Here is a 20,908-nt window from a genome sequence, read left to right as displayed (position 1 = left end):
GATCCTTCTGGCCATCTGGCTCTGGATGCAGTGAGGGAGCCCCTCCTCTTTGAGACAAAGGCAGAAAGCTCTAACCCAAACAGCAGTTTTTTGGCAGTAGATTGGAAGACAGATCTGCCCACTGAAAATCTGCCATCATGAATGACTGACATCTAGCTGCAGAAGTCTGGAACATGTTCTGGAAAATAAATATTACAGTCCAAGATGTGTGATGTTTTGAGGCATCTCTGAGGAGGCAGAGAGGATCTATGATGCGTCATTGCCAGGTCGTGATGTTACTGCAAATGTAAAGAGATTTCGGTGCTTTCTTACAGCCTGGGTTCCATATAGCAGTGCAATTATATGAATAATGAATTAAAATCTTAGCTCTCCTGGTATGGAGAAAAGCATGAAAAGATGCATCATAAAGGACACTTCATGACAATAACTGTATAAGATTTTACATTAAAATTTTAAAGCAGTCAAATACGATGAGTTTGCTAAGTGCAAATTGGAAATGTATTGATGACTCTTTAAATCTTTTCTTCAAATAATAGGATTATTGGAACTAAATGCAAATTATCTGCTTTATCCATGCAATTATATGAATAATGAATTAAAATCTTAGCTCTCCTGGTATGGAGAAAAGCATGAAAAGATGCATCATAAAGGACACTTCATGACAATAACTGTATAAGATTTTACATTAAAATTTTAAAGCAGTCAAATACGATGAGTTTGCTAAGTGCAAATTGGAAATGTATTGATGACTCTTTAAATCTTTTCTTCAAATAATAGGATTATTGGAACTAAATGCAAATTATCTGCTTTATCCAAGCTGATAGACTAGAAACCATGGATTTGCTCTTAAGTCCAGGGAAAACACACCCGTTTTCAGTTAAGAAAGAAAATAGCTTTAGGGTTACTAGTCTGCAGGAATGTTGCACCATCTCCCACAAAAAAATACTGTTCCTGTTGTGTTTTTCATCTCCATCAACACTGAGTGCTTGCTCAGTCCTCTTCCACAGAAGTTTTCTAGCTAACTTCATTGTGCATTCAGGTGCTTCCAAAAATTGTATGTGTAATGGACTTCTCTACCTTAACTTTGGTTTAAGTACTGAAGGTGGTAACATTGGTAGGTATGAGATACTTACATTTTATGCTATCTTACTACAAAATTCAGACATGGATTTTAATTTTAATAATAATCTGCTAAATGCTTACAGAAGGATGCAGCCTCACTTCAAATTTATGGGCTTGTAAATCAATTATTTTAGAGCATACACCTCTAAAAGCTGAGATGAGCAACAAAAGTTGTCTAGGAAATGCAATTTTTTCCATTCATTGTTCACAGCTATGTGTAGGTTTAATGGAAAACTGGCAATAGCTCCTGCTGGAGTTCGTTGTAGAGGCTTGTAAGAGTATAAGGAATTCTGATGTTGTAGTCTCAGCTTAACTAAAAATGTGGAGTTAGGTGCATTTAGTTAAATTGGTATAGAAGGCTGTGTGATTTGGATTCTTGTTTGCATGTGTAAAAGTCCATGGTATCTAAAAGGCTACTAACGTATTTCTTTGCTACAGGTTCTCTGCTTTTTTTCTTTCCCATTTTTTTCCTGTCATGAATGAATTTAAGATTTACTTAAAATAGTTTGAGTTGTTTTGTTTATATTAGAGACTTTCTTGCAATTTGCTGTAGCGTGATGAAGAATAAACTTTCTTGATGCAGAACAGTTTGCCAGGAATGAGGTAGTTGTCAGTTGGAAATAAATGTTGATTAGGGGTGCTTTGATTTGGTTGGAATGCGGTGGTAGAATGCAGTAAAGGATAAGGTCTTATTTTGCACGTTGTGAAAGATTCCTGGGCCATGTTTGATATAAGCTATGTGTAGTCTGAACAGATAAACAAATTATGATTGAAATCTATGAGCCCTTGGAAAAGATAGCTAATTGTGTGTTTTTAAAAGGACTCAGACCTTATTGCTATCATGAAAGTTGTGCAGGGCCACTGTGAAAAGAAATGTGACTTTAAAAGTAAGTAGAATTAATTATACTTGAAAAGGCACTTTTCCAATCTGCAGAGCATATTTGCAGTCATCTGCAGCTGAAAGCCATCTTGCCCCCACACTTCAGCCTTCCATCTTCCTGCGGCGTTGGCAACTGTACTGTAAGGTTTCCCTCATGCTTCTGATCTCATCCTCAGTATCATTAAGATTCCTTAATGGAAAAACAATTTCTGCAACAGATTGGCAATGAACATATTGAATCTATCACATCAAAGAAATAGTTGTAGGGTGGCATGAAGACTCTGCTTCTTTTTTAAAGCAATCTGTATGGGTAGATCTTTGAGTCCCTGTGTAATTTTACTGACTTTGATCAGAGTTAGTACAGCTGTAGTTGTTTTGAAGACTCAGATGTTATTGTTGTGCTGTGAAGTTTAAAGGATGGTGTTTTCCTTATTTTTTGGAGACTAACATTGCTACATGCTTGGTAATATGGCAATTGAAATAAATACAAATATTTTGGTACCCATCAGCTGTAAGACCACTTCTTATATACTGATACCAGGAATTCTGTGGGAACATAGGTAATTATTTCTAAATGGATTTTTGTTGCATTGAATAATTGTATGTTTATTTAAAATATTTTCATACAATGCTTATCCAAGCTTCAATGCACAAATATTTTCTAGAATTAATTACTACTGTGTGACAGATACACAGCTATGAATCATTTACATAAAGAGTAGGCAAATTTCTAAAAATTGAGTGAATATCCTTAATAGCAATATAGAGGTCTGGTGGAAATTGATGTGTAAATGTCCTTTCTTTGGTGGTCATGCCCAAATAAATAGGTAGCATTGACACAACATTTCAAAGTCTAAGGTTTCAAATTGCAACTTTTAATGATTAGAAGGAAACAGTGTTACTGCTTTCACAGTTTTAAGGCCACATCTCCTTGTGTGTGTTTGTGTTGTGATACAGTCTTTAATTATATAATAAAATTTTTTCCCATGGGATTCTTAGTTTTTCAATGTGGCTAACACTCACTGCCTGTCTTAAAACATCTCAGTGATCTCTGCGATGTTCCAGGGAGCTCCTCGTCCATTGTGCTGTAGCATGTTTGGTATAGTGGTAGAGAGGAGTTTTTGGGGCAGCTTTCGGCTGCTATGAGATTATCCTTCCTTCTCTTTATTCCCCATTCTGTTCACTTCATGCCATGTAATTTAGTAATAGTCTCAGGGGTAACAATCTGCTGAATGGTGAAGTAGGAAATGTGAAAAATCTGCATGGTTTAGTGAGTTTGTCAGCCAGGCTGGAATATTTTATGTTCACAGCACAGACTTTGGTCCTTGAACTGTTGCAGTAACATTGGCAGTAGTGGGTAGTTGATGCTTTATCTGGAGTCACCACAGAGGGAAGATACATTGGGGTGGGGGGAACTTAGGGATAACTGTGAGCAGGTTTCACAGTATTTGCTGATGGGAAAGGAAGACACAGGAATCACTCTTTTCTAGCTCCCAGGGAAGAGCCCTGTAATGTTTACAGACTGTGTTGTCATTGGCTGTTGTTACCTGGTATTGTCTTAAATTTTCTTTGATTTCTCAAAATATTCTTTGATAATAGGATAAACGCTAATTTTAAAACATTAAAATGAGAAGCATACAAAAGAGGCTTCCATTTTTGAAAGTTAAATTACAGAGAAAGAAAAACTTTTTCAAGCATAGGCACTGATTCAGATATTTTTGCATTAATTAATATTACAAGCTTTTGTTTACTGTGAAAAAGTTTATTTGAAGGAAAAATACTATTCCTTCTGATGCCTTTTGTACTGTCAGCATTCTTAATTCCATGTCATTCCTGGGGAAGGGTAAGAAGGCAGCAGTAGGCAGCCTCCATATCTGGCAATATGGAAGCTTAATTTAAAAAAATATACTTTTACCAAAGATAGTGTTTGGAAACTATGAGAGTAGTCATGCCTGAGAGAAGAGAGAGAAATCCCTGATGTGGCATAAGTTCCTGCAGGGAGTATCCAAAGTGCAGGGCTGGGTTCAGCCAGATGACTCACTTCTAGCTGAGTACTAGAAGCATTTCCCTTCACAGTTTGCTCTGAAACACATTCTCAGTTATTTTTGTGTACCTTTGAAAAAATTCTCCCTGTACACAGGAGCTGTTGAACTTGGATTTTTAAAGCCCAAAAACAAGCTCCTTATTGATGGTGAAGTCAGGGTGCTTCTGGGAGCAGAGGCTTTTTCATAACCAGGAGGCCTTCCCTCTTTTAATGAGTCATGCTTTGTTTAGAAAAGAAAAGAAAAGAAAAGAAAAAAAAAGACAAAAATAAAGAAGAAAAGAAAAAAGGACAACGACTGTGACATTTCTTTGTGACAGGATTAGTGGACTTCAGAAAAATGTTGACTAGTGTCAGAATTAGTGGCAGAAGTGTCTTGAGACAGAAGTGGGTGTCATTTTGCTGCTTGAAGAGTGGGTAGCCCTGTGAGTGGTGGCTGATCTTGCTTTTCCATCCAAGTGGGATAGGAAGTTGTCTTCTAAGGTGTTCCAGGCCATACAAGATTTTCTGTTGGTTTGAATTTTTTGTTTTGGTAGATACTGTTTTAGATCAGGGAGCTGAAGTTGAAGATGGCAATAAAAACCTAACATATAAATAGCAGTGAAACAAGCAGCTATACTAACCTCTGCTTTCAGTTACAGTAACAGAAACTTGAGGAAGCTTTGCTGACAACTTCTTCATACAAGTGTGGGTAGAATTTGGCTCAGCAGTCAACTCCTTAATAATTTAATTTTTTAGAGTCTGCAACTAATTCTGCTCACATATGCAGTTTTTTTTTAATGCTGTATATTGGTTTGGAAATAATATTGAGATATCTTCCTGCTCTGAATTTTTAAGCCATTGTTGGACAGCTGTATATGTTACTATTCAGCTTGTATATGTTACTAAAGAAATACCCAAATACTGGTAATGATCCCAAAAACTCAAGTGAGATTATTGAATACTCCTTGTGCATGTTAGAAGTCAGTTCACACTACAACATGATGAAAAACTACTGAAGCAGTAGGGCAGGTGTCTTGTCATTGTAAATAAACTTTAAAAGCAGGGTCCACTGATTTGGAGATGGGGTTGTTCACAGTTTCAGACCAACAAAGTCTTGCTTATGAAAATTTTGTTTGAGCTCTGCGATGCATCTGGAGCTACTGATAGGAAGTGTAATATAAAATCAACTTTAATATTGAATTTCCTAATCTAAAGGGATTGTGGTTGTTTGACATGGGACTATAAGTTCATGGAAGAAAACATGGAAAGGTATTTGTATACATGTATATTTTACATTCTTATTTTAAAATTGCCTTGCTTAAAGGTTGGTAATGACTTTTATTGACCCACTCTGATGTTCCTTTTGGTGAGATAGTTAAGATGCATCTCCAAATAATAACGAGGAATATGGCTTGCGTGCTTATGTAATATAATAGGTGTGTTATTTTACTTAAAAGCACATAAAAGGAAATATGAACATCCACAAATGCCTTGAGAGGTCTTGTCTGGTTTTGGCTTTGTTAGCATTTCTCACCTAAGCATTTAAAGGCAAATCAGCAGCTGTTAAAAAAGGCTAAATACCTCCAAAGAAAGAGATGGATTAGAAAACTGAATTAGTTAATAAGAGTCTCGTTGAGCTTCGGAAGGTTTAAAAACTGGGTCAATAGGTGACATATCCTTTTTTGTTCTATTTAAGAAAGATAGATAAGCTGACACATCAGAAGTTACTAGTCATACAAAGCAGATAGAGGGCAGATAGAAATAATACTTTTTGCAGGGTTTTGGAGGCCGTCTGGGCTATTTGTCATTGTGTCTGTTTTGTGCTTTTCTTTGACTGTAGATTCACAAGTAAAAGATAGTAAAATTGTCCTTGCTGGGAAACAACAGGCAGTCATATGCAGCATTTACCAACTCATGCTGTTCTGATCTGCATGTTACCAATTCACTGAGTATTCAGTCACCCTCATTAAGAAATTATTTCTTCTTAAATTTATAAATGTTGCTTAACAACCTGAAAGCAGTAACTCTCACTTTTGAACTGACTTTGCTTTCGGAATGTTGACAACATTTTAAAATGTTTATAAGATTTAAAAATTGGTTCAAGGTGAGCCAATCTAGGGTTTGCTAAGAAACAACTCTCCTTAAAAAACAAGCAAACAAACAAACAAAAACCCCACAATTTTTCATATTGAAGGCTAGGGCAGCAGTTCTTTGAGACGACCTGGTGGCTGCACAGCTACCCACTGGAGGTAAAAAGCCCCCAGAAGGGCTGGGCCATCAAGGAAGGAGAAAGCAACAATTCTTATTCTTTGCATGTTTTTCTACTGCTGATCGGCACAAAACGTTTTTATTTGAAGATTTTCTAGTAACTCTCCAGCCTGCATAATGCCCCCATTCACAGGAGTTGCAGAGAAGACAGAGCAAGTGTGGCAGTGCAGCCAGAGCTGCTCCATGACTGGGTTACTCGGGCTGCCCTTGCCTTGAGCTCTGCCAGGGGTGGGGGAACAGCAAAATCCTGTTCCTGGGTAGAGGAGTGCCCCCCTGATGGAGGCATGCTGCTAGCTCTTTGAGTGTTAGAAGAACTGAGGTAGAGCAAACTTAGCTGTTAGATAGCATTGACATGCAGTGATGGAAAAAAGGACTGTATCTTTAACAATGGAAAGGATGTAAATGGCTGCATCATAGTTGCCTGGTCAAAGAAATTACAGCTGATATTACAGCAAAAAATCCAGCCCCTCAAAACCTGCATTTTCTTAGTACATGCTAGGCACTATCTTGAACTGGTGCAAAACCCCACCACATTTAATATATATATTTTCAAAGGTAAGCCAGTAAAATGTAAATTCCATTCACAAAAATACAGAAGTAAAAATTAGAATTTCCCTGCCAGCAAGTATTCAGCTTCTCACATGTCTGTAATATGTCATATAGCTTTGTATGAGGTTTTTCCTTTTAGAAGTTATGCTATTTAATATATGTATGTATGTATACATGTGTATGTTATATGTATGCATGTATATGTTCTGATTTCATAATTTAGATGACACTTGTAATGCATATCATTTAAACTCCTTGCAATGGAAGTCACAACTCTTATTCCACAGTACAGTGCTCTGTTGTAATAGCTTATTTTCTTATTGAAACTTGCTTTACCAAAATCAGTAGTAATGGTATTTCTTTTGATGAACCAAATTTAAATTTGATGGCATCATGAATATCACAAGCTCCCTCTAATTTAAAGGGTTAATAAAATATGAACTCTATGTTCATAATTTTTGGTGGGTGATTTTTCAAATACTTTTATCACAGCTGAAATTCTGTCTAGTATTTTATTTTACCAGCTTTTTATTATTTCCTCTTACCATTATGGTTGTTTAAAAATGGAAACACTTGCCTTTTAAGTTTGCTTTCTCTTCTCATCTGGTTCTCTCATGTCTATCCACACTCGGAACTGGAGTAAGCGAATCTTGTATATGCAGCTCAAGCAAAGTGAAATTGTCAGTTTATTCAGCTAGGGAAGACTGGGATAAATTGTTTCATTCTCACCTAAAAGTGTTTAAGCCTTCTGTGCATTTTATATTTTGTGGTTTCAGCATAGTTAGGTCTCATTACCATCTTCTAAGGAGTAATTTTAGCAATCTATAAGGCAAGTTTAAGCATAGTTCCCAAACTTGGTTTTGAAGCCAGAGTAAATGAGGTGTTGTAGTGCCACATTCCAGTGATTCTGACATCAGAGGAATATCTGCAGTAATAGATTTTTATATTAAAGCATCTGAATTTTTATATGCTTGCAAGAAGTAAGACTGGGGTCTGACGCTGACATTAAGAAGCATTAAGCTAACCATTCAAGACACTAACAAATTTTTTCATTAAAGCTTTTTTCCCCTCTGGGAAGAAAAAAAAAAAAAAAAAGCAAGATACATTTTACAAAAATCAAATGTTATTTTTAAAAAGGCTCAATAAAACTAATTATTTTATTTTGTTTAGTGTTTATTATTGTTTCAGGTTTCTTGATATTCTGCTGCAGTCTGTGGAGATGTCTTTTTGTGAATTAAGGAGTGAGAATTATGCTAAAAGTTATCTGTGCACTGACATACAACAAATCAAAACCCCAAAGTATTTTGAAATATTTACACAAATAGACTTGTATCTAATGTATGTTGTAGATATTTGAATACAAAACATTCAGTATTCATCACATTTCCAGCATTATTGGCAAATGTTTCTGAGCTTTTCATTCTGGGAAAAATACTTTTAAAAAACTTGTAAAGATTCATACCAGGAAACTGGATTTAGGCACAGATAGCAGAGTAGGACCACACCACCATGGCCTTTTGTGGCTGTGCTGGACTTTGCCAGATAGAAAGAAATTAACTTTCTGCTGTTGTTGTCTCTCTTTGTGGTGGCAAGGGAAGACAGGGAAAAGCTGCTGATGAATGTGCTGTGTTTGAGCTGATCATCTTGTGCCATCCCTCGATTTTAAGAGGAAAAAGAGTTTGGTGCAATGTCTTACAATGCAGAGTACATTTTTTTTTCCTAGTTGTAATAACAATTACATGTTTTATAGTATTGATCTTTTTAAATTAAGAGTCTTCATCTTGTTTTCTTTCAGATTCTTCTAATTCTTTTCATCGAGATGAGACTATAGTTATTGCCCTTGCATCTGTGTCTGTACTGGCTGTTTTGATTGCTGCTCTGTTCTTTGGATACAGGATGCTTGCAGGTAGGACTTGATGACCCTATTTTTTTTTTAATTGTTCTTTGGCTATTTTTCAAATTTGTGTCTTCTGTTCTCCCCAGTCCCTATTACAGGATTTGTACATAATGCTCCCCTTCCTCCTCTCTGATGCTTTATTGTGATACCCCTTTCATAACAGTCCAGTGAGATTTCTTCAAGCTGGCATTTTGGGACCCATTTTTCTTCAACAAATCCTCTGCTCAGCACAGCTAAAGTGAGGTTGTGAACATGCTTTAATAGTTACTGGCAGTGGCACCCAATTATCAAAATAGTTGTGTAGAAGATAGCTTTAAGTCTGTAGCTATCAGCTACCTTCACTGCTGATTTTACTAACTCTGAGAAGATTTTACAGGACTTCCTTTAATTTGCTATGTCCTTGCCTACCATGTGTGTTTCTGCCAAGTCCCAGGTAAGTTGTATTGTGTTCACTTGTAGCATGGCAAAAAAATGAGACTCTGATTCCTTCCCTAACCCCTTCCACAGGAGACCGTAAGCAAGGTTTGCACAGTATGAACATGATGGAGGCAGCAACATCAGAGCCCTCATTGGATCTGGATAATCTGAAGTTGTTGGAGGTAAATGTTCAACTCTATTTTTTAATCTTCATTTATATTCAGTATAACACTTGTGGTCATATCAGCTCCCCCGTATAGTTAGAGAAAGAAATGTATCGGTGCCCTTGTAGTACTTTCTTCTAAATCACAGTTCAAAGAAGAAAAGAAAAAAAAAAAGAGTTACTCCAGTAACTAGTGTTTAGTATTTTCTTCCCAAGGTAGAACATGTTCTAGGTAACACCAAAAACATAGCTAACAAAACCAGGCAGGTAATGGGGGAAATCAAAATGTGTATTTCAGCATTGCATCAAAAGATCCATCTTTTTGTGTGACACTGCTTTACATACAGTATCCTACTGTAGTAATTTGAAATGCTTTAGTAACACTTGGAATATAGGATTTACTGCAGATAGCACAGAATATTTCAGTGGTGGTGCATTTACATAGAGTCATTCTTCGCAGTGGGGTTCTCTCTATCTCCATGGCAACTAGAAGCCAACCAGAACTTTCTACTCAGCTTGGTATTAGATGTATCATAAAAAAACTGCAAGATGTTATGCTTTTAATTGGTATGCTCGATAGAACTTACATGGAATTTTTAAATGCCTTTAGCCAGAAATAAATCAGTAGAATGACTGAGAGAGATTCAGAAAGTGGTACTTTTATTCTTTTTGCCCATTAGAAATCACACCTAGAGATGCAGGCTGCAGATGCAGTATGATCTGGGCTAATGGTGACAGCAAACTAATCAGCAAAGACGACTGGATGCCTTCTGCCAACAAAAAAGTACTTGAGGCAGAGTTTGCAAGAATATAAGGATGCACATTGTAGAAGTGTGCAAAGCCCCAGAATTACTCATACTGATATACAGTCTTGGAAAAAGCAGTGACTTTGGTGGTGGAGAGATCGCTATAGGGTCTTCTGTCCTTTTTCTCAAATCCTAAGAAGCTGAGTCCTCACCTCTAGTCACAGGGTGTTGAAGAACAAATTGTCTTAACCTGTGCTTGCCTTTTCACATCTCTATGGGTAGAATACATTCTGGGTTTGTACCTTAAAGGGCCTCTTTGCCACTTAACAATCCACTAGGAGGACTGTCTGATGTCATACCTAATATGATATGACCTACCTGATATGATCTCCTAAACCTAAAATGTATAGCTTAACATCTGTCATCTCTGGAGTTAATTAAAATTAATCACATAAAAACTCTAAGTGTTTAGTAGATAAAATTTAATAGAATTAGTAGCACAACATACATGGATTTTATTGATTCTGTATGTAAAATGGCTGAATAGTTTATTTGTGATTCATTTACTGAGTGTTCAGACTACAGATCAATTTAGAAAGATCTAGGTTGGCATATACTGAAGTTTCCAGTTCCAAAGTAGCTTTTATGACTGCATTTTAATTCTGGTTTTCAATGCAAAATATTCACTATACGATTTTTTACAGTGTAAGTCAGTATAAACGTCACCATACAATCTTTGCAGAGTGAAAATTGGGATTTTGTGTTAATTTATTATTTAGTGAACTAATTATTTGCATTTTTCTGCAGTTGATTGGCCGGGGACGATATGGAGCAGTGTATAAAGGCTCCCTAGATGAACGTCCGGTTGCTGTGAAAGTGTTTTCTTTTGCTAATCGTCAGAACTTTGTCAATGAGAGGAATATTTACAGGATTCCACTGATGGAACATGACAACGTTGCCCGCTTCATTGTAGGGGATGAGAGATTCACTGCTGATGGCCGAATGGAATATTTATTGGTGATGGAATATTACCCCAATGTAAGTGCTTCAAAGAAATGAATCAGATTGGTTTAGATTCCTAAGAATAGCCACATGAAAAGGATGTACTTCAGTATTTGCCAGTGTTTTTCATTGCTGCTTCTTGCACAATAATGTAAAAATAATCCATTACAATTTCAATTAACCTTACTGTGGTTTACTTGTGATATGCTTTAAGATTCCCAGTTCATGCTACCAAATGTAGTCTTACAAATTCTTGGCTGTACTATTTCCTCTTGGTTATAATGCAGGTTTTTTTAGTCAACTGTGCAATACTCAAGGACAGAATTTGAGGAATTGTTTTTCCTTTAATATAATACATTTAAAACCTCTTAGCATTTTGGTACTATACTTCAGTTATTGTGTCAATGTCCTCATTTGGTAGCTGTACATATTGGGTTTTTTACAATGAAACATAATAGATCCAGTATCACTGTCAGGTGTGGTACTATAAATCATGTTACTTTTTAATCTTATTTTCTTTGAAGTTTTCTGTGGCATACCATATTTATTTTGCTGTACCATATGATGATGTAGGAGAGGTCTGAAGAAGGCAGCCTTACTTTCCAGAACTGTATCTTCAATCTTCTTAGCTAACGGAATGCTTAATCTCTCAAATTTCTTGGTTTGAGTTCCTAATGCTCTGTGTGTGTGAGATATGCATGCATAGAAAAAAAGATATTTTAAAAATACACAGCATAAATGTGAATTGCTTTCATGAAAAATAATAAAGTATCATTTATATGGGGAGATTACATACATGAAAATGAAAAAAATTACGTTTTGCAATTTGTCTTTTGGGGGGGGGGTTCTGTATGGCAAAGGAATAGCTTCTCAGTTAAATTATTTTTTAATGGGCTTTTTGGTCTCAAGTAAGCAAACTCATGTGTAGTGTGTGAAGGTGATGGCTGGATCCTGATTCGTTTTGGGGACAGAAGGACAAAAGCTGCTTATTTGAGTAACAAAATAAACATAACATTATAAGTAGCAGTAACGATGGCCTCTCTTTTAGGATGGTTGAGGCCCTAGATACGTAATTTGTTTTTAAATTTAAATGCATACATGTATATAAATATCTAAATATATTTGCAAATTAAGGGGACATAGCACTTCACAAGTGCATAAAGAATTAACTCACTTCTGAGTGAGAACACACTTGATCATACCAGCTTGTAAGAGGTAGGCATCTAGGAAGAGATTGCAGAGAATACGAATGACCATTGAAAATCTCAGTTCTGCCCTTACTAGATGGAGAGTGGCAAAGCATATCTGCTCTGGCCTGCTCTAGAAGAGTAGGCTTATTTTCAACTAATTGAGTTAGGTGAAATCAAGCAAGTATTTGGCTTCTGGGAGGGCATAGTGTAACTGTCTTAACAGTGATCTGGTTTTGCTGTTTTCTCAAATGAAAGGATTTTCAGCTGAAATGTAATTTGATTGAAAATTGTGTCTTGTTGCTTATATAAACAGGATCTGTTAACAATCTGATTAAATGCACAGATGAGGCTTATAACATCATTATCAGATTCTTTTTCAATATGGTATTAAGAACAGCAAGATTAGTCTAAAATCAATCCGCTGGTGGTTTGGAAGTTATTGGAAAAAGTACACAGCATGTGTAATTAATGCACAGTGTGATCCTTAATTCAGTGAGCATATGTTCTCCTGTGTGTGGAGCTAACAGCAGAGAAGGAACCTTGCTGTGGCAGCTCTGCTAAAATGGAATTGCACTGTTCATAATGGACCCATAAATCTCACTTCAGTAAGGAGTAACCCATATAAGATATTCAGGTGAAATACTCCACATCAAAAACATCATTCTCCCTTGAAATCATTCCTCCTTGGAAATAGGAACACACAAACCAGGAAATTTTCACACAGAAAATGGTTCTTGGTGTTGTCTCTGTGAAACCAAGACCAGATAGGTTTGATCCAAATTGTGTTATTATCCAAACATGCCTTCAGACCAAAGAAAGTAGGTGAGCAATTAATAAAAGGAAAGATACATGTATCTATTAATTAACATGCTGTTGTCATGGTACTCTGAGGTGGGCAGGTGAATAAGCAGGTAAGTTGTAAGGGATGATGTCATAGGAAATAAGTAATAGCCGTAGGATTGTCCCCACAGTAGTCAGACATTCGTGTCTTTTTACAATAGAAAAAGTGTTGTAAAACACATACTAGAATCTTATTATTGTTAAAACAAAAACATGAATTTAATAAAAAGTTATAATCAGAACTGATGTCCCCAATTTAACATGTAACTTGTGACTCTGACAAGAATAATCTTATTACAAATTTATATATCTCTCTAAATCTTGACCAAAACTTTTTGTAGTTGTCATTTACACTGAACTTCACTAAAAGCATAAAATCAAAACCCTCAGCTAGCTTAAAAAATATCTGATGGCTAGCAAGCTCTGCAGCAGAATGGTCTTGAAGTTGGTTTTAGGTTTTTATACAGTGAGCGTCTCCCAGTCACACTGTGGCTGGGCTGGAATCTCAACCCCCAAGGCCAAGAAAATTGTAACTGCACCCAAGTTGCTGGCACTTGGAAGCTAATAAGAGTGTGTGTATTCTAAAAAAAAGCTTTAAAGGGGAGTTCTAGACTTTTTTTTTCAGTTCTAGGTGGACTATCAGGGTTGGTTTTGTGTGTTTGCTTGGGTTTTTTAGTTACCAAAATCTATTTGAAGTTCATGTAGCAGCATGTTAATGAAAAAGAATGCTTCTGTGAACCTGTTTGAGTGACATTTTGTCTGTGTTTTTACTAAAGAGATTATGTGTTTATGGTTTCCTTGTTCTGTACAGGCTGTCTGAAAAGTGGTAGGATTCAGTAATTCTCTTTAAGGAGTGTCAAGAACTTAGTTTTACTTCTAGTATTAAAAAAATGTCTAGTGATTCAGTCATTTTAAATTACTGTTTCCGTGTGCCTCCATCTGAGCTGTGCATACATCATGCACCTGAAAGTTGACTCTAAATACATTCAAATGGCACATACCAGATGTCTTTGAACCACATGTTCATAGAATCATAGAATGGTTAGGATTGGAAGGGACCTTAAAGATCACCTAGTTCCAACCCCCATCCATGGACAAGGACATCTCCCACTACATCAGGTTGCTCAAAGCCCCATCCTTGAACACCTCCAGGGATGGGGCTTCCACAACTTCCCTGGGCAATCTGTTCCAATGTCTCACCACCCTCATAGTAAAAAAATTCCTCCTAATATCTAACCTACATTTCCCCTCTTCCAATTTTGATCCATTACCTCTTGTCTTCTCACTACAAGACCTTGAAAAAAGTCCCTCCCCAACTTTCCTGTAGGCCCTCTTCAGGTATTGAAAGGTCACTGTGATGTCCCCCCAGAGCCTTCTCTTCTCCAGGCTGAACAATCTCAACTCTCTCAGCCTGTCCTCATAGGAGAGGTGCTCTAGCCCTTGGATGATCTTCATGGTCCTTCTCAGGACTTTCTCCAAGAGTTCCATGTCCTTCTTACGTGGGGGCCTCCAGAGCTGCATGCAGTACTCCAGGTGGGGTCTCATGAGAGCCAAGTAAAGGGGGAGAATCACCTCCCTTGACCTGCTGGCCACACTTCTTTTGTTGCAGCCCAGGGCACAGTTGGCTTTCTGGGCTGCAAGCACATGTTGCTGGCTTCTGATGAGCTTCTTGTCCATCATCACCCCTAAGTCCTTCTCCTCTGGACTGTTTTTGATCCATTCTGCCCCAGCCTTTATTTGTGCTTGGGATTGCCCTGACCCAGGTGCAGGGCCTTGCACGTGGCTTGTTGAACTTCACAAGGTTATCATGGGCTCACCTCTCCAGCCTGTTAGGGTTCCTCTGAATGGCATCCCTTCCCTCCAGGGTGTCAACCACACTACACAATTTGGTGTCATTGCAGACTTGCTGAGGGTGCACTCTATTTCCCTGTCCCTATTGCCACCACAAATTACTAAAAAATCCCCCATTTTTCACTTTCAACCTCCTTTCAATAAAAGGGGAACGTTACATTAGTTTTTCTTGTTTCTTCAGTGTGTGTGGACTCACTCCTATTCTCAATTGCCTTTAGTTTTTTTTTGTTTTGATGTATAAATAGATTATAGCAGGGAAGATGCCAGTGAGAGATGCTGAGTATTCTTCTCTAAGTCTAATGATTTAAAGACCACTATTTAGTAGCCCAGGCTATTATGTCATCTTCTGTTGCTCAACAAGACTTTTGGAAGAATGAAACAAGTGCATGCTATGCTTTTGTAAATTAATATAATTATTCCTAAGGACAGTCCCTGTTATTTTGTGATAAATCTTCTGTTCTGCTTCTTCAGATAAACCAAATGGCAGCACTAGAAATCAATGAAACTATGGTCCAGTCTTAATGTTGTAGAACATCTGGGTCAATACAGAAGCAGCTGCAGGATTCTGCCTTTCAGGAGCAATGGGTGAAACCAACTCTCATAAAGATTTTAAGTGGTTTTTGTTTTGTTTGTTTTTAGGGTTCTCTGTGTAAATATTTGAGTCTTCATACAAGTGACTGGGTGAGCTCCTGTCGTTTGGCACACTCTATAACAAGGGGCTTGGCGTACCTGCATACCGAGCTACCTCGAGGAGGTAAGGCCAGGAAGGGATGCCAAAGTGTTCAAGATGCTCTTACTTCTATCAGGTAGTAGATTCCTGCCTTTCTTTCTTCTCTGTGACAATACAGTGAGTAGGAAATAATGCATGCAAATAGAGATTACTCAGAACTTCAGATATGTTTTTTCCTTCTGAAAAATCCCATGTTGTGGGCTGTGTCCCATGATACTTCTATGAAAACATGGAGTAGGAGCCAGCAGAGCCCCAGCAGAGAAAGGGAAGAGGAGGAGGCAGAGTTGTGCAGTGCTGCTGTATCATGGCAACAGACTAGTGAAGACCTGAAGCACTGGATGTCTGTGTAGCAGAGAGCAAACAGATGGAGTGTTCTGTTTGTTTTTGCAGTTCAGACACAAATCACCAAAGTAATTGTTAGTTTGTGTGAACGCTATACACAAAAGAGAAATAATGAAATCTTCTAACTCAACTGTAGTTTCATTTATTTCATCTCTTGATTTTTGTCTAAAGGTATGGACCTAGTCTTTGCTGTGTAAAAATGATACTGATGGGCTTTTTAGTGTTTTATTAGAGCACTGGATGTGACAACATGTTGATTTATATCTTTATATCTGCTTGTGTACTTCAGCCAACATTTCAGCAGCTGAAGTATCATGATTCTAAAGCAGATAATCTGAGATATATGCTATGTCAGGCTGCAGAATATGGCCTGGCACCAAAGCGTTAGCTTTTTGGCAGTAAGTAAAAGGGCGGGAACATTAATTCCATGTTAAGGTGCTAATGTTTCAATTAAAATTGCAAACTCTATATCTCAAATGTTAAGCATCAACTCTAGCAGAGAATGATAACTGAAGATGCTGTTAAAATGCAAGGTTGAAAATACCTAAATCAGTATTCCTATGTGCCATTGAAACTGCAGCTGTCATCTTAACTTGATCATTTAGAAATGTGCAGACAGGTGTGTCCATTAGCAGCCAGAAAATGTGTAAACCTTCCGTCATAGAGAAGAGCCAGACATAGGCTGGTCTGTGAATGCTAGGAAGGAACTCATGGAGTAGAATAAATTTTGCTGTAAAACTGGTTCAACAGTGCTGGCTGGTTTACTAACAAAATAAATGGCATATAAACCAGGAACAACTGAGATTATTCTTTGGAAAAGACCAGATCCTTTGCGATATGAACATGTTCAGACTGTCTGGAATAATATTGTCTACATATCTCCTGAATAGGTGCCAATTCCAATCATAATATAAGTAGTTGGTGCTGTATTTGACACAGGAGTGTGGATATGAGAGAGAGCATTTGGAATGACTGTCAGGGCTGTGGCAGCAGGTCTGTTCTTAAGTAAATGATGGTTCCCCTGCCAAAATAATGCTGAAGTATCCCCTGGAAAGAAGCTTGTTTGCAAACACTAAAATCTATATATAGCAGTAGTCCAATATATTGTATAGATAACAGAGGAACTCTGAATGCCAATGTATTTTCTATAGATAGGATACTGTGGTGCTCATTATAAGGAAGCTAAAATGTTAGCTTCTGAAAGATAAGTTGATTTTATGTTTCTAAAAGCTGAGGAGTCATAATGAGGTTCTCTCATTCTGCCAAACAGTAGAACTGCTCAAATAATAACAAGCATTTCTGTATGTCCAAATAGACCATTACAAACCTGCAATATCCCATCGTGACTTGAACAGCCGCAACGTGCTGGTAAAGAATGATGGAACATGTGTAATCAGTGATTTTGGACTCTCCATGAAATTAACTGGAAATAGACTGGTACGCCCAGGTGAGGAAGATAATGCAGCCATTAGTGAGGTAAGTACAGTTGAAGATAAATCAGTGTATAAAGGAAGACAAATTAGTATGGAAGCAACACTGAGAAATAGTTGTTTGTGTTGTTACAAGGTGAATGTTAAGGTGGTACAATCCTGTAAGGGGAATTGCTGCAATGTTGGTGAAAAGTGGCTGGAACCTTGGTAGGAAGAAACTAGTTTTATTCTCAAAACACTCAAAAACATACCTAGCATTTTGATAGATTGGCAGCCCTGGAGACTGAAGTTTTCTGTGTGAGATATGAGAAGATGCAATGTAGGTTTGGTTGCCATGTTGTTTATGATGATGTGGTACAGGTCCCTTCAGTCTTTTAGTGCAAGTATTAACCAAAGACCAAACATTCTTTGGTGGTTTTGGTGCTGCTTTTTCCAAAACAGTGACTTACTGCATTCTACATCCTACAACCATTTTTCTGTGTATCATCTGCAATTTTCTAGACTTTAAATGGATACATCTGGGAGAGTAACTACATGCAGAAAACCATGGCCTAACTGAGAAAGAGCAAGGACAAAATAACAGGGGATGCTTGAAAGAGTACCTTATGGGAAAAGATGAAAGAATGATGGTTGTTTAGGGAAGTAAAGACAGAGACTGGGTCTTTGAATATGTAAACAGCTGCTACAAAGAGGAAGGAATAAACTGTTTGCATTCAGTGTGGGTAGGACAGGAGGTAATGGCATTACATTGTAGGAATAAGAATTTAGGTTAGTTACGAAGAAACCTTTCTAATCTGTAGAAGGTAGCCAAGGTGTGGAATGGACAGCTGAGAAAGGCTGTATAGAATTTGCATAATTCTATGAATTTAAGGAACAGATTGAGAAAACATCTGTTAGGAGTGGGTTAGAATGGATTCTAGGCAGTAAGAAGAAATTGATTTCTTAAGCTTTCTTTTTTATGATGCTGGGATTCAGAGAGGGGATTTTTAATTGTTGTCTTCTTTTTGTGTAAGCATAAATGCATTGACATCTGAATATAGACTACTGAAATAGAGTGAGATATTTTAAACAACGAGTGAAAGTCTAATATTTCAGTGTATCTATCATCTTTGTGCTTTTACAGAAAAACTAAATTTCATTCAGAGTATGTATTTTGTAGAGCTAATCAGCTTCCCTTAGAAATCAAGTGCTATATCAATAATACCTAGTGCACAGGTTCTCTTTATGGATCTCCCCTTACAGAACAAAGAAACAGGGGAACCACTTTTTTAAATGCAGGGTTATGGATTGTCCTGTGACAAAATACTGTCCTACAAGTACTTTTAAGTGATTACTCTAATCTAACACATTTCCTGGTGGAAATGAATAGCTATTTTCCAAGGCTGTTAATAACCTTTGTTCAAGGAAGATGTAGGAGAGCCTTCCTGACAGTCTAGGAATAACAAGAACAACTTCCTTGTTCAGCAGCATCCACTTCCATTATGATACATACCTTAATGTTTAACAGAGTAATTTCAGGAAAAAGAAACATTTCTGCTATACCATGTTGTATACGAGAACACTGAGTAAGGCACAAAATTATTTTGCTTTCATACATAAAAAAAGTGACAGAGTAGGGGAAGGGTTTTATTATGACTAGTCTCCTGATAAGATTCTAGAAGCTGAGGACATTGATTAAAAGAAAACTCAGTTTTCCTTAACTGTAGAAAATGCCCAAAGTAGGGTATTAAAAAAATAATCTCTATAATAAATTGAGTTTGGAAATTGCCTCCTGATTTGAAGTTTTGATTTTATGTTTTCCCAGGTTGGCACAATCCGCTATATGGCCCCCGAAGTCCTTGAAGGAGCGGTGAACTTGAGGGACTGTGAATCTGCTTTGAAACAAGTAGATATGTATGCACTAGGCCTTATCTACTGGGAGATATTTATGAGGTGTACAGACCTCTTCCCAGGTAACTAGAAGAACTGGAAAAAATATTAGTAGTAGAAAATGGTACCAGCAATAAGCCATAGCTTTTTAAAGCGAAGAAGGGAAATAATTTTCTCAATTGTTTTTGGCATTAAGTCGGTGCCATCTAGCGTTCAAGTTTATTGTTGTCAATAGTGTATTTGGGTGTAAAGCATGGCTCATGCTGAAAGACTGTAAGTTACCTGTTTAAGCAGTTTGAAGGCTTCATGGTAAGTGCAATTTGAGTGTTGTTATTATTGTTATTGTTTACAAACACTGAGAGATGGGCTGATGGCAAAGGCAGTACTTTCAGTTCTTAGAAATTATAAATGTGCCTAATGTGTCTTTCAGACTTCCTTTGTGAAAGAATGGATGGGAAAGTGCTGTGACCTTTAGCCAGTTGTACTTTTATTTATGCTAGTGACATTGAAAATTCAGGGAATTCCTCCATATCTGCAACATAAAACGAGGAATTTGACTTTTAAAATCTAACATGTGAGATTGCATCACAAGCACCATCTTCTCACCAAGATAAAGCATATAGAGTTAATCTGGCCTGCAGCATTCCCTCTGTAGTCAAACAGCTGCACTTTGTGTGCAGAGACTTGTAATCTAGCTGTGCTTCTTCCCAAATGATGTACATTAATATATTCAGTTAGCAACATTTCACAGAAATTAGGTGTCATCCTCAGGCTCTAAGACATTCTGAATGTGTCATTAAGCCAGCAAAGTTTGAAGTTGCTGTCCTTTGAGAGGTTGCTGAACAACACTTACTCATTTGCAGTTAATTCAGCTTTTTTTTTTTTTTTTTTTTTTTTTGTGAAGTTAGACTTCAGGGGGGAATGTGGAGAAAATCTTGATAGACAGCAACTTTGATAGTACCTTTCATCACCTGAAAGCCGTTGCTTTGCTTTTTAATCCATTACTGTTTTTCTTTCTTTCTTTTGCTAACAGGGGAATCTGTGCCAGAGTACCAGATGGCTTTCCAGACAGAAGTTGGAAACCATCCCACTTTTGAAGACATGCAAGTCTTGGTGTCTAGAGAGAAGCAAAGACCAAAATTCCCAGAAGCATGGAAGGAGAACAGCCTGGTGAGATACAATTTTTTCAAAGAAACCATAATTTATTTATTTAATGAGCTGTAGGGCATACTCCTCTCTAAAAAGCCATTTTTTAATATGTACTTTATAAAACTTTTGTTAGTATTTAAGGATTGGGAGCTGCTTCTGTCTAGACTTCTTAAATATTTAATTCAGTTTTTAGAAAGCCATTGACAAAAAAGCTAGATTTTCTTTTAAGGAAAAATACTATGATTATTATCAGATACTGAAGTGTAACACACAATAAGACTTGTTACATTAATTGTGAGATATTATCTGTAGTATCATGCATGAAGTGCCTGTATGTACTCTGTGTCCTGGATAAGAAACCTAAAGGCCTTTTCTGACATTTGACATCTTATAATCTAATAACACACTAAAATAGTTAGCAAAACTACAAATACACTCTT

The 20,908-nt window shown here is 37.1% G+C and overlaps 1 protein-coding gene across 1 annotated transcript in view; it reads left to right on the top strand.

Moving 5' to 3' along the window:
- BMPR2 (bone morphogenetic protein receptor, type II (serine/threonine kinase)) overlaps positions 1–20,908 on the top strand; it is a 71,391-nt gene that overhangs the window by 42,714 nt on the left and 7,769 nt on the right. Inside the window, exons 4-10 of the mRNA XM_010007383.1 lie at positions 8,638–8,748; positions 9,247–9,338; positions 10,873–11,103; positions 15,588–15,702; positions 17,336–17,496; positions 19,255–19,402; positions 20,353–20,489. Coding sequence (XP_010005685.1) covers positions 8,638–8,748; positions 9,247–9,338; positions 10,873–11,103; positions 15,588–15,702; positions 17,336–17,496; positions 19,255–19,402; positions 20,353–20,489 — 995 coding nt within the window. The remainder of the gene's footprint in view (positions 1–8,637; positions 8,749–9,246; positions 9,339–10,872; positions 11,104–15,587; positions 15,703–17,335; positions 17,497–19,254; positions 19,403–20,352; positions 20,490–20,908) is intronic.

Source organism: Chaetura pelagica, unplaced genomic scaffold (assembly GCF_000747805.2).
Source record: "Chaetura pelagica isolate M959 unplaced genomic scaffold, ChaPel_1.0 scaffold21, whole genome shotgun sequence".
Classification (NCBI taxonomy): domain Eukaryota; kingdom Metazoa; phylum Chordata; class Aves; order Apodiformes; family Apodidae; genus Chaetura; species Chaetura pelagica.
This window is presented reverse-complemented; position numbering and strand designations above follow the sequence as displayed.